Source organism: Perca flavescens, chromosome 22, assembly GCF_004354835.1.
Source record: "Perca flavescens isolate YP-PL-M2 chromosome 22, PFLA_1.0, whole genome shotgun sequence".
NCBI lineage: Eukaryota > Metazoa > Chordata > Actinopteri > Perciformes > Percidae > Perca > Perca flavescens.
In genome coordinates, this window is record NC_041352.1 from 10096932 (window position 1) to 10110328 (window position 13397).

The window sequence follows — 13397 nt, forward strand, 5'->3', positions numbered from 1 at the left end:
GTGTCGATCCAGGGCTTCCCCTGCTGAGTGTTGCTCCTCTCGCCTTCAGAAGTTGGTGGGAAGGTGGCCTTTAATTGGTGCCTCTGTCCTGGTTACCCCGCTGTGGCCTCATCAGTACGTCTGGCTCTGACTTCACTCAGGTTTGATCAGCGGGGAGCCTGACTGTGAGACCGTACCACACTAGCTATTTGACAGTCAGCACACAGAGCCATACAAGAAAAGAGTAGTTTCAAAATGACTGACTAATCATCTTTGTATATTTAGGTGCTGATGAGTGAATCATTGCTGGAAAATAAAGTTAAAAAGTCAAGCCAGAAGCTGATGAACGGCCTGAATGAGTGAAATCCGGCAGAATTTCCTTCGGCAACGGAGTAATCCCGGAATTGGAACATCAAAGATATAGAATCTCCAGTTTATTTGAGTGTATGTCAATTTGCCATCACCTTGATCACTTTACTTTCTATATTTTGAGTTTTGTAAATTATATTTTGGTCTTCTGTAATTCTAATCTTTTTGAAGGACATTTTGGCTGTGCCTAAAAAGGGCGTGGCAATTTGATCGAAACGTGACACAAAATATCAAAGTATTCCTGATTTAATGGAAATGTCAGATTCAACAGCATTCAAAAGAAATGCCAAACAAAGTTAACAAATTAATGCGAAAGTAATTTAAAGCATCTGTGTTTCATTGTGTTAAGCTGTATTTAATTGACAATGGATTTATCGAGAGAATTTTTCAATGGAAACGATAAGTGATGTATCTTTTCATTATAGATCACTGATATCCATAACAATAAAGGTATTTTCAATCCTACATGGTCTGGAACCATGGTATCACCACAAACACGAGGACAAAAGCTTCTTTAATGCTAGACCACATCATAAAGTAGTCACAAGGCTTGCTCAAATGACTGCAAGCTGTTTTTATCCTTCATATCTTTACACTTGCTGCCAACACACAGCCAGCTGTCTCAGTGGAACTCCATTGAACTTGTCTTCTGGCTGGATGACGCAGAACTAATTCTTGGAGAATACAAAAAGTACACACTTAAAGATCGTGCACAGAAGTCAGGGGTCAGAAGGTGTGCATCCCTCTGATTTATTGGCAAAGGATGAACAGCATGGTAACATCAGATAATAAAAACCACTGAAGGTATAAGCAACAGACACAAAGATATGGAGAGCCTGTTCGGATGCAGGAAATGAGAAACGTGGCTGAAAACATTTTAACAGAAGACCGTAAAGAACAACAGAAACATTGATGCAAACACAAAAGCAGCCAGTCTTCTAAGATTTATCCAGACTAGAACATTCAATGTTTGTGTTAAAATACTTTAGCGTCTTTTTTAATAGTTTTATACATCAGCATAAGCAATGATCATTTGAATTTAGCTCAATAACATGTATTTTTCTGTTGGTCTGTGTCTACTTATCATTACCTTCATGATGTTAATTACAGGGTCTACCGACACAGCAACGGCATGGCCTGTTAACGGTGCCAATGGCACACCTCCAGCCAGCAGCAGTAAGGCTTTCCGAGGCACGGGTCATTGTTCACGTCACAAAAAAGATCCCTCGGCCTCTGGGTGCTCTTTTTCCTCTCTCTATGGCCTCCCTCCCTCCCTCCCTCCCTTCCTTCCTTCGTCCTTCTCTCGCCAGTAGCCCCGTGGGAGAGCGAGGGTTGAAATGACACACAGTGGCTTACTGTCGCCCAGGGGTCTGGGTTCTGGCCTTGGCTGGCTGGCTGGCTCTGTGTGGCAGCTGGTGAGCCCGCTGCCCTCTCTCTGGCCTGCAGCATCAACAGTGGTGGTAGTGGGACTGATTGGAGCCTCACTCTGATCTCTGACTCTGGGGCTGACGCTCAACTGCTCACTGCTGCCCACACAACTGGTGGTGAGGAAGTGGGACAGAGAGCGGATGTAATCACACACACACACTGTCCAGTGAAATGGCTTAGAGTTGCATGTAAAAAAACATAAAATCCTAAGAAAACAGTCCTGATAGGGATGCGAGCTGAGAGGGACCACTATGTTCTTTAGGGCAGAGAGCTGGCAGAATGACTGTGGTCATTATGGGGTTATGATGCTGAACCAGCAACCACATTTATTTGGACAAACTGTTGCTGGAAATGCATTGATATGGCCTGAAGGAAGCTGCTTGTCCTGAGGACATAATACCAGTTAAGTAAAATCTTTGAAGTCTTTTAAAACCTCTCCAAAAAAAAATTAAACCATTAAACCACAATTTATAAATAGAAACACCTTTTTAAACAAGCTAGCAGCACTTCACCGCAAACAGTACAGCTTTCCCTTTGAAAACAACCATACAAACGAAGACTTCCAAAAGTCCTACAAAAAATTTGCAACAAAAAACATAAAAGACCAACATTGAGTGTCTCACATCTTTGCTCCCTAGTTACTGAATAAGGGTTAAGACACCAAACTTGTTTTAGTGTGAGCAGGATTGAATGATTGAGAAGTTAAAGAATATGAACTGCACTTGAATTTATTAGTAAGCAATCCCTTAATGGCGTTTCAGTTCCTCATACACTAAAGCTGTTAGGCTTTAGTTGTTTTGTTATTGATTTCCCTGGTTAAACGTATATTTAAAAAAAAATCCAAAGAGCAAACAGGGTTTAGGTATGTGACCAGGACAATACATTAAGGCAGGAATCATGATCCGATAAAAGGAGATGTTGGATAGAAGTGACTATGTGGAAACATCCTCAAATTGTGATAATGAAGCGATACGCTCTTGGATTTTAGGAGATAATTTGCCTAGGTCTAGTCCAAAAGACAGACGAGCTTGTGATGCGTCAGGCTGGGATGGGGAGTGTGGGGGTCACGTCTTAGTGGTGTTTGCTGGTGTAAAGTCTGTTCCTGGGCACAACTACGGGAGGGAGGTGGTGTCGGATGCCGGGGTAGTGCTGAATGTGGTCGAACCATCGCGTCACGTTCACATACTGCTCCTTGTCCTGGATGGCCAAGTCCACCTGGGTGAGAGGGGAGAGGTTCGTCTGATTATAGAAAGAAAAACTTCAGCCACAATATGTGAAAGCTGGTGAGGTTGACAGTGCTAAATCCGTCTTATACAGTATATCCTATTGGCTGTGAAAGACAGAGGGCATCGTTCTTTAAACAAATGTCCTGTGTTACCAGATTAGTTTTAATGCATTTTATATTATTAGAGATGATTTGTTTCTGTCTGTAATTTTGTTGAAAAGAATGAAGTTGCAAACAATACATGTGATTTAGAGCTGTGGTTCCCGACCTGTGGGTCGATAAAAGTCTGGTCACAAGATGATTTAAAAGGATAACAGAAATGTTTCTGTTCCTTTACACCAAATTATGTTTAATTTGTTCAGGTTTTCTTAAATCTTATTTATTGTCAAATACTGGATACTTTCACTTCTTCAGGCCACTAAAAAAAACCTAGGAAGGATCCCTAAATCAAACTGATCACAACTCATGTCCACACAGAAACCATAACCTGCTGGTAACAAGTTAACAATGTTTCAAGCCGAAAACATAGGAAAGCACAGATTTTCTTGAAATGTATACATTTACGGTACGGAAGGCTTATAGGTAGGCTTATTACCACTGTTTGACAAGTCTGTGTCCCTGGTATTTCACGATGAAGGTGGCAAACCTAAACATAAAAAGGATATACCAGAATTCATCAGGACGTCCTTGGAACAAAATCTTATTAGAAGTGTGCCTTTTCATTATCTCATTAACTGGAATGTGGAAATTTGCCACATAGACAACAGTCCAGCCTAAAACCATTCTAGCATCAGTCAGGTTTAATGTTTGTGTCATGTTGTTTCCCATGAATTGAGCATCAGGACAGGCTGTGGTTAAGGGTTGGGCTAGCTGACCCCTTGTCCCCGAGGTTAAAAAGCACACTGATTGCAAACCAAAGTGACGCTTTTCTGCCTGGTGGCGGGGGGGCAACCTTCCATCTCCGCCACAACCACTGACATCTCTCAACATGTGATCTCTCCCTCCCTCCATCTCATTCCGTCCCATTTCTGAACTCACTTTCTTTTTCAAACTGGAAGGCACAACAAACTTACTTGTCCCTGGTCTGAGGCTAAAGACATCACTTTATTCCTCTGAAGAGAAGTGAGAATGTGTTTATAACCCGTGTGTTCATTGCCAACTTGTCCTTGATGCCCTTTGGCCATATGACTGGTCTAATTGTGTGTTATGCACTGTGACAAATTGCTTATTAAAGTTGTGGTTTGACTGAAGTGAGCGCTGATAGGGAGGGAAAAGGATAGATGAAGGGATGAAGGGATGGATGGATGGAGTCTCTGGAAAATGGTGGTGAGAATGGTACCGAGACAAAACAAATCAATCACATTTACCCCTTAATGTGCAATCCCACACAACTTTGGAAAACTAGGCAAAACATTACATCCATGTTTTACTTTCAGTCATCATCAGTAACAAAACGCTTTAAATGTGATCTAGTATTGTGAGCAACAGTTTATCTGAAAACTCGATAAAAACAATAAATGTTTTTTAAGTCACAAGCTCTCAAACAGCAGCCCTGACCCAAAGCTAACCTAAATCAAATCCATATTTCTTTTCACCAACTTGCATCGTTTGAAACTCAGTATATGTTTTGGCGACACATTACAGTTTAAATGATAATGAGCCCTCGGAAATCAGAACGGTGTGACACTTAAAGTAGTCTGGCTATCACCAGACAAAAGATTGAGCTTGGTCTGGGGAGTCTGCTCTGTATTTTCTACTGCACAAGAGGCGTGATCAACGGGCACAGTTCAGATGACTCTGAACGCAACTGGATAGTCCTCCAACCAATCAGACTAATCCCAACATGGCATCATGACTTTGCGTAAACATACACGCCACTTTCCTAAAGCCTGCATTTTAAGCTATCCACGTGCATGTCCACGCTGTACACAGCGGATGTAAACATACACACCAAGAACGTGCCGTACTATCGCGATCACACGCGTGTAAAAAAAAAAAAAGGTTTAGGAAAAGAATATTGGGAAAGGCTTTAGTAACACAAAAAAACAAGAGAAAAATTTGTGTGTGAAGCGTGTGAAGTTGGTCACCAACTTCACACGCTTAGGAAAACAATAAACAGTTGGGTTTAGGAAAGAAACGTTGGGGCAGGCTTAAATTAAAAAAAGAGTTGAAAAACACGATCCTGGACGCGATCCTGGCTCTCCTGGGTGAAAGTCCTGCGTTTTACCCATCCGCGCACTTACGTCCTTTCATACTACTCGCTATGGCGAAAAAAATCACGTAATGTAGGTCAATGGCGGCCAAACGGCAATGATAAACACGCTAAAAAGCGATTATGCGTCTTGATAACACGCCAAAACGGCATACAAATTGGCGTCATACATACGCCACTTTATGAGATCAGTCTGCTAATCCGGGTGACGTACTTTGACCAACGGTGGCACGACCGCAACAACAGGGGTTGAGCTGAGCTCCATTCTTTTGGCCACCAGCCGGGCTAGCTGGTAAATTAGGCTTTTACCAAAGCCGGTCGGTAGTAAGTAACACATCCTTCTTTTGTAGGAATTGTTCCAGGAAAGTTTCTGTTCTGTTTTCAGAGAGAACTTGTCTTTGAAATCTTTCAAAACTGCAGCGACTGCGGCATCAACGGGTTGCTGCGCTTCGGTGGCCACCATGTCGAATGTCATTGTGTTAAACCCGCCAACAGCGCGCCAGGTGGATAAGCCAGTTTGCGATTGGTTCCCGCAGATATTGTAACAGAAGCAGTATAGATAAACGTACAGGTTTCCAGCCTGAGCTGCAGGGAGAAATCAAATTGCCGGAAGATCGGGCTGGGTTTACCCAGTCTAACTTAAAAGGTGCAGAAGTGAGAGAAAAGGTAACTTACTATGAGTGGATGGATTCCATAGTACATGAAAGGGTCAGCTAAGGTGAACTGGTTGCCAGCCATGTAGACCTTGTCTTGCAGGTAGAGGTTGAGATCCTGCAAGAATCAGATTCACAACATAACCAGCTATGCAAATGAGGTCATTCATTTATGCATCATGGTACGTATTTCTACGTAAAGCTGCTTGTCTTGACGTGACAGATGAATACATTAGGGAGGAAAATGTACACAAATCGTTAATGAAGCCTCCTTTCAGAGAGGCGGCGTTGTTGTTGGTCATGACCTATACTAAACAACTCAACTAGTTGTGGATTTATCGTACAGACGGACTCTTTTGTGCTTTGCTCTAAAACAAAGTGAAACAAAAGAGATAGTGAAGTGATTATGCAGCTCTGTAAAGGTCGACTTTCGTACATTTTTTTAATTTGTTTTTACAACACTGATGGACACTACAGACCTAAGGGGGGTATGACAGCAGGTTCGTTAACCTATATATCTGTGGGTGCGTGAGCTACACGAGTCTGGATCCTAGCTTGCGTGTGTGTCTGTGTGCTGTGCTATGTGGGCAGGGAATAATATGTAACCTGAGGGGGTTTAGCATCTCTCCCCATGACTGGCGACTTAGCACAGATGCTGTACAAAACAGGCTATTTGTTTACTTTGCTACCAAATGACTACAACTCTCTAATGAACAAATCTAATGAAGCCGTCCTAAACTTGGGCATCATGATGTGCAATTCTCAGTCCAAGTCTATGTGTGCAAAGTCGTGCATGGAAGTGCTGGTCCCAGGGGAAGGGACCATCTTTAGCACTTGTACATTGTGCGAGGGGAACCCTCCACGCACACAGAGCATCTTGGGGGCAAATGGAGTTATTGTGCGGCAACAGTGGGTGATGTCAAACAAGGCATGAAGACTGCAGACTTCCTCCCCTTCCACAATCAGATCCTTGCTTTTCTTAGCCTACAGCCATGGAGCTGAAGCCCAGTCGAGCATCAGAGGAGAGGCAGCTCTCCTGCCAGCCCCACCCAGCACATGGAGCTCCAAACCTGGGTTCTTCTCTGCCTGCCCCCGCCTAAACTGTGCACTCTCTTCACCAGCACATTCAGAAAACAGAATTTAGACAGAGTACCATTGTATAACAAAAGAGTTAGGGGCAAACACGTACATTTAAAACTATATGAAAACTAAAAAAAAAAGATTTCTTCTATTTTTTGCCCTTTGGGCAGGTCATGTACAGGCTAGAAAAGCACAGCGGGTCATTTTTACATAAAATAGAAACAGAAATGGAACTAAGAAATAACTAAGAATACCACACAATATATATTTATACTATTGCAATTCATTGTATGTCTTTGGGCCAATTTCTTTCTGATATACTTTTGTATAGCTACAAACACACACACACACACACACACTTGATCCAGATACAGCGACCTCACAGTATGTTTACTGTCCCAACACAACCTTTTACTGGCCCTATGCCTTCAGACAACCATTACTGTAGATCCTAGCTCAGAACTCTCAACATTGCAAAGTCTGAATACAATAAAATGTTAAAAGAAAAAACCCATATTGGGCTGCATGATATGAGTAAAATATCTAATTGTGATTATTTTGACTGATATTGCAATTGTGATATGATTCACGATATTGGAGGGAATGATCATTTTTGCATTATTCTAATATTCATTGAAAACTATATTAAAATGATTATGGTGTGATTTGTACCAAACAAGGCTGGGGCATCTGGCCAAGTACTGGCCTAATTGATTTAAGGTGGAGTGACAGACTTTTCCCAATATTCAGCTATCTTTAGGTTCAGGGCCAAATTGGCCTTGCGTGTTTATTATCACATTACATGAGTGACAAGATGTTCACTTCAGAAACAGGTCTCAGCTTGAAAGACTAGGAGTTTCTTATTTGCATCTTGGGGTGAGAAAGTTGACAAGAAGTCTTGCAGTCGACAGTTTTTATCTCCGGGTAATTTAATGGTAGATGACTAGTGTGCTTGAGAGAAGAGTGTTAAGGACAGAGCTAAAGCAGCAGGACAGGACAGGAGGCCACCGGGCTCCAAAACTGAGATGCTCAGGGCAACTTCCTTCTGTAAGTGGCACCATTAAAATATTTAAGAGGCCTGTCCAGATAACATGCTGCCGCATAGCATGACTCCTCAGCCATGCCACAACAGTGTGTCTCGCTGAGACATGCGCGCTCACACATACACACACACACACACACACACACGCCCACACACCCACACACACTACACGATAGTGCCAAGAGGCACCTAGCATCCAGCAGACCAGTGGCTGCCGATCCATTTCACGCTGACTGGCGTTAGGCACATTAAAAGCATTTTCCTCTGCCGTGTGGGGCCATGTCACTGAAGGGCCATACATCAGTCTGTATTCCTGTCGCTTGTGCTTTAACAAGACAAACACACGCAGTGGCCTAGCTGATGGACAGAGAGGGGGAATGTGAGAGAAAATTAGATGTTATGGCGCCTTAAAAGTAGGGAATAATTTTTTTAAATATCCCCCCCCCAAAAAAAAAATAATAATAATATTAAACACAGAATCAGCACTGACAAGCTGGAAGCAAAAGCTTGATTCAAAGCTTGGAATCTACCAATAAAATCTAGGACAGTCATAAATTGAGATGCATTTGAGTCTACAGACGGAACACAACAGCAATTTGGAAGAACAAGAAAATAATTTTCTTGAATATCAGCTTCTCTACCTTCAGGATGGTCTTGATATCTTCCTTTGTGCAGCCGTCCAGCTTGGTGACTCTGTACTCCAGCCACTGGTGCACCACAGCCCTGCTCTCTGCACTGTCTCCCAGCAGGTTTGGGCGCTTGGCCTCTTTCACCAGGTGACAGGCGATAGTCACCAGCCCTACCAGTGGAGGACCATTATTATTCTGTAGCACAGGTATCTGCATGGAGACATGAGACAGGGAGAGGGCAGTGTGATGGAGAGAGTGAAAAAAAAAAGTGATTTTTTTGTTGATTTTATTCAAGTTTACAACAATGAGGCAACCAGACATCACATGTCCCTGGATTTGCTTTACAACTCCTTAAAAACATGTTTGTTCAGTTCCAGAGACAGCAAAAATGCACTCATGATAACTTTACACATTCATGAATAAAACTGTGTGACTCTGAGGGAGTGTAATATGCCTGTGATTATCAACATTTCACTTAATAAAACAGACTTATTAAATGAGGTTTGAGCATGTAGGTTAATATCCAGGTCAGAGTGCTCAATTTGGGGATACAAGAATATTTGTTTTCAACATTTTCCATAAAGATCGGGCTATGTTAGCTTTCAGTACATAAGACTTGAAGATACACTTGGTGTTGTGTCATTCTCCTCCCCCTTTCAGTCATCAATACTGAAGGTTCAGTTCATTGGACGGGCATGCGCAAAGCATATTTTTCTATTTCCATTGTGCTGAGTTGTGGAAATAAAACAGCTGGCATTAAAAGGTTGTTGTTGCTAGATTTGAGTATCAGCCTAACCGATGAAAAAGATCACGGACTATCAACTGATTACACAAGGTAGATGTGCCACGAAAACTCAGATTTTAACCTATATTTTCAACACACGTTGACTAGCTTGTTAGCAATATCTAGCTAGCTACTGTGTGCTGATTACAATAGCGTATAGGCTTCCTATAAAATGAAATTGCGGTTTAAAGCCAACAGTGGACGCCACAAAAAATGTACGCTCATGTCACCTTTTTATCCGCCTGTGTACTGTACTTGTTCGGCTTTTTCAATCCTAAGTATTTCTCCAGCGACGAAAGCTCCCGTAACGCCATGTTTCTGATTCTGACTGTCACAGGAGCAGAGCAGTGTGCGTTTGACCTGATTGGGTAAAAGACTCAACTCCTGCCCACAACAGCTTGACTGACTGTAGAGTTAACCAATAAAAACACAGCACGAGAGTCTGCCATTACATTGCATCAGTGAATGACCATTGTCTGAATAAAATAAAATAAACCATAACATTTGAAACTGTGAATGATTAAATTAAAATACCATATTACTTTTGACACTTATTTTTTTTTTCCCATTTGTTTGATCGGCTATATCAGTCATTTCAAAATGAGACTAGTGACCACAAAGCTTTAGCCTATGCGAGGTTTTGGTTTCAGTTCACATTTAAAAAAAAAAAAAGGAAGTTATTTACTGTATAGGCCACATTGGAGATCATTTTCACACACAGCTACAATATTATAAAAGGTTTCATTTCAAAGATCGTTATGGTTATCAGATAAATGCTAATCATAGATTACCATAAAGTGCCTACGAGTAAAAACAAACAAACCATGCTTCTGTAGGTGTTCTACCATCTAAACTGATGTGATTTGTTAGTATGCTTGACCTAATTACTAATTTAATCTGGGTTCATTTAAAGCAAACACACCCTATCAGCAGCTTACAATATATTGTTATTGCAAATGAGCATATATATACCGGCAGCATTCCATAGGTGGGCTCAACTATGCAATCCAAACCTCCCCAGCAGCGTGGGGTTAACTGATAAAAAATGAGTGTTATGCAATGCTGCCAGTTCATAGTAACATGTTTTTTTTTTTTTTTTTACAGAACTTTTCCATGTGGATTTGTGGTTAAATGGAATCAACATGACAGTGGAAGGTCTGGAGTTCCAGTCTGAAGTCCTGCAGCAAAGTGTTTTTGTCTGTCTGTCTCGGCAGTTTGTCCTGGCTGTGACATTGTGTGTGTCGTGTCTGTTTGGATTTGCACTGTGCCTCTACGATTTCTCCATAATGAAATGTCACCTGTCAGTCAAAACTGGGTTTATTAAGTATATACTGTCCAAGTGTGTGTGTGACTATGTACTTGTGTGTGTATGTGTGACACCATAGAGACTGACAGCTGGGCTGAGGTGTCACACTACAAGCTTTCTTTTCAGCCCCAGCGGTCCCACTTTGTAACAGCTCACCTGGATGACAAGGCTTGAGGAGATGTCAGCGACTGCAGCAATACAAGTCAAATTCATATTATTGCTCTGGATTTTTATTGACGTTATTCAGACTGAAATAATATATACAAGACATGTAGAGTAAGGGAGATGGAAGCTGGCGAGTCCTAACTTAAGCCCGCTGTGGCTTAAACCTGTGGTTTTTTTATACAGTGACATGTCTTCCATGAAAAAGGCCCATGGGGCCAACAGCTATGTCCATTAATATTAATATATACTCATGGTATTTTTTTTTTATGTCCATATTTGCCCCTTTTTTTTCACAAGAAGGAAAAAAAGGTGAATACAATGTCTATATTCCACATGGAATTCAAGCATACAAGACGGCCACAGAAAATATGTGTCTCTCCATCTTTTAACTTAATGTCATCATCACGTGGCCAGTATTTATGTCACGTTACGCTATATACTTAGTAGTCCTATGGTTTTCCAGATTTCACTTCCAGTGCTCTAATGCTTAGAATCAACTTTCTATTGGGTCACTTGTGAATATCTTGCTCACTGAATATGATAATAATAAGATAACAATGAATACCTGGCCCATAATCTCGCAGCGCAGTTTATTATTGAGAATCTAGGGCCACTTGATTCTCATGGGGCAGCAGTTGTGCTTCATGTGAACTACTTCCATTGTTGTTTATCGCCCTGCACATACCCATGTATCCACATCTTACCCTTGCACCGTGTGTACCTAATATAAAAGAACAGATGATATTTTTAAACTCAATTTGTTGAGAAAAAGCTGTCCCGGAAAACAAATTAATTATAAGAATGAGTACACAGACTATCACAAATGATTAGATGCTATGGTACAAGGTAAGGCTAATTCTCTGTTTTCTTTTTTTCATCTAACCTTCCATTTTTGCTGTTTGTTTATAGGCTCCAGCACGTCATACACTTAGTAGGGCTTCCGTAAATGAATGCCTGCAGCATTAAAGTGCGTCTCCTTTAACTAAATGCCTCCAAGCTGCCACATCCTGTCTGTACTCAGGCGGGCTGAGGACAACGATCCCCAGTGCCCAGGACTAACTGTAGCCTGTGGGAGTTTTCTCATGCCGATTGTGATACACAATCTGGGGTCACATTAGTAAGGAAATCTACAGTGGGGGTCACCGATAGTGCCGTGGGGCTTCCCAAGCCAGGCATAGCCATAAACACAGCCTCAGTCCTGGTAGATATATGCCCCTCTGCATAGTCTGTAGCTTACAATATGCTGTTACACTGATTTGTCTAGCTGGGATGCAGGGCCACAGCCCCGCCTGTCTCCTCTGTTACCTTTCATGACCTGGGAAAGCTTTCTGACTGAATACTGTATTTTAACCACACAGATGCTCGCAGAAGGAGAGGGGAGGGATTGGTTGTGAGTAGTCGACATGAACGCTGTCAGCACGGATTGGTGAAATTGCATATTGGTGCTAGGTCGGATCCCCAGCGCGGAGTGAACATGGGGACGGGCGCCAGGCGGCGGGGTGACAGTTTGGGAGAAGGATGCGAGTTGTGAGATGAAGACAGACAGATGTATGGGGGTCGGAGTGCTGCCCCTACCTTCCGCTCCTGTCAGGTTTTATTTTGGATTTGATCTCATTCATAGCTTGATGCATGGTTGACTTTTTGAAAAAACTACCATGAAAATAGATTTTGGTAAGTGGGTAATAGTTTATATAGTACAGTATGTGGGCTTTAAGTTTAAATAATCATTTTTGTAATAGCTGTAAAATACAAATTCTTGAGAGGTTTGCTTTCATCATATAATGCTCCTTTGATTTGAATATGACCACAACAAAAAAAGTCAACCAAATCATCAACATAACTTCTGGTATGAGTATGTTTTAGTTTGTTTTCATGCTCAATATATTCTTTGGTTTATACAATGTCAGAAAATTGTGAAAATAAATGCCTGTCACAGTTTCCCAATAGCCCAATGATGTTCTTTTCTTCTTTCCAAAAAAAGTCCCAAACCCAAATATATTAGTTTGCTATCACATGCAACAGAGAAAAGCAGCAAATCCTCACATTTGACTGCATTGGATTATGAAAATACAATACATTTCCTTTCAATCAGCTAATCAATGACTTCTTTCAGCTTTAGTTTTAATGTTCCGGTTTGGAAACTTAATCTGAGAACAAAACCTAAACCTCATCTCCGTGACATGTTTCTCATTCACTTCCAAGCCAAACCCACTATACAGTAAGTCACTTTCAGCCAGCGTAGTATATAACTAGTGGTAGTCCGCACAGTGTGTCTTTTGGCTCCAGAGCTGCTGGCTCTTGTATCGGAGGAGAGTCAGAGGATGCCAGAAATGTCGCACCTCTAGGCGGGGCCTTTGGGCCTTCGTGACGACAACAGTGATGGGATTATAGGAACCACCCTGCTGAAACAGGCACCCAAAGGCTAAAAACAAAAGCTGGTCCCCCCACTCCATCACACACAGACACACACACATGCAAATGAGTGTATGTTCAAATATGTTTACAAGGGGGGTGGAAGGGCTGGA

At 41.8% G+C, this 13397-nt stretch overlaps 1 protein-coding gene across 2 annotated transcripts; it reads right to left on the minus strand.

Annotated features, from left to right (window-relative positions):
• Positions 1–1054: 1054 nt before the first annotated feature.
• On the minus strand, positions 1055–9776 carry eef1e1 (eukaryotic translation elongation factor 1 epsilon 1). 2 transcript variants are annotated; one of them, XM_028569867.1, is made up of 5 exons: positions 9632–9776; positions 8630–8827; positions 5889–5984; positions 3597–3647; positions 1055–2991 (listed from the first exon to the last, which is right to left on the minus strand). In XM_028569867.1, the coding sequence occupies exons 1-5, from the start codon at positions 9713–9715 to the stop codon at positions 2848–2850; spliced, it is 573 nt and encodes a 190-aa protein (XP_028425668.1). In that variant the 5' UTR covers positions 9716–9776; the 3' UTR covers positions 1055–2847. The 2 variants fall into 2 exon arrangements, with proteins under 2 accessions (XP_028425668.1, XP_028425669.1); XM_028569868.1 differs by lacking the exon at positions 3597–3647 and having other exon boundaries at positions 9632–9774.
• Between the last annotated feature and the right edge of the window lie 3621 nt (positions 9777–13397).

What these genes read in the sequence shown, in the direction of transcription:
- eef1e1 (XM_028569867.1), bottom strand. Translation starts at nt 9,715, where the DNA reads ATGGCGTTACGGGAGCTTTCGTCGCTGGAGAAATACTTAGGATTGAAA. An exon ending in GTACACAGGCGGATAAAAAG is followed by an intron (nt 8,828 to 9,631) that starts GTGACATGAGCG and finishes GTCTCCATGCAG; the next exon opens with ATACCTGTGCTACAGAATAA. An exon ending in CACAGACTTGTCAAACAGTG is followed by an intron (nt 2,992 to 3,596) that starts GTAATAAGCCTA and finishes CCTCTCACCCAG; the next exon opens with GTGGACTTGGCCATCCAGGA.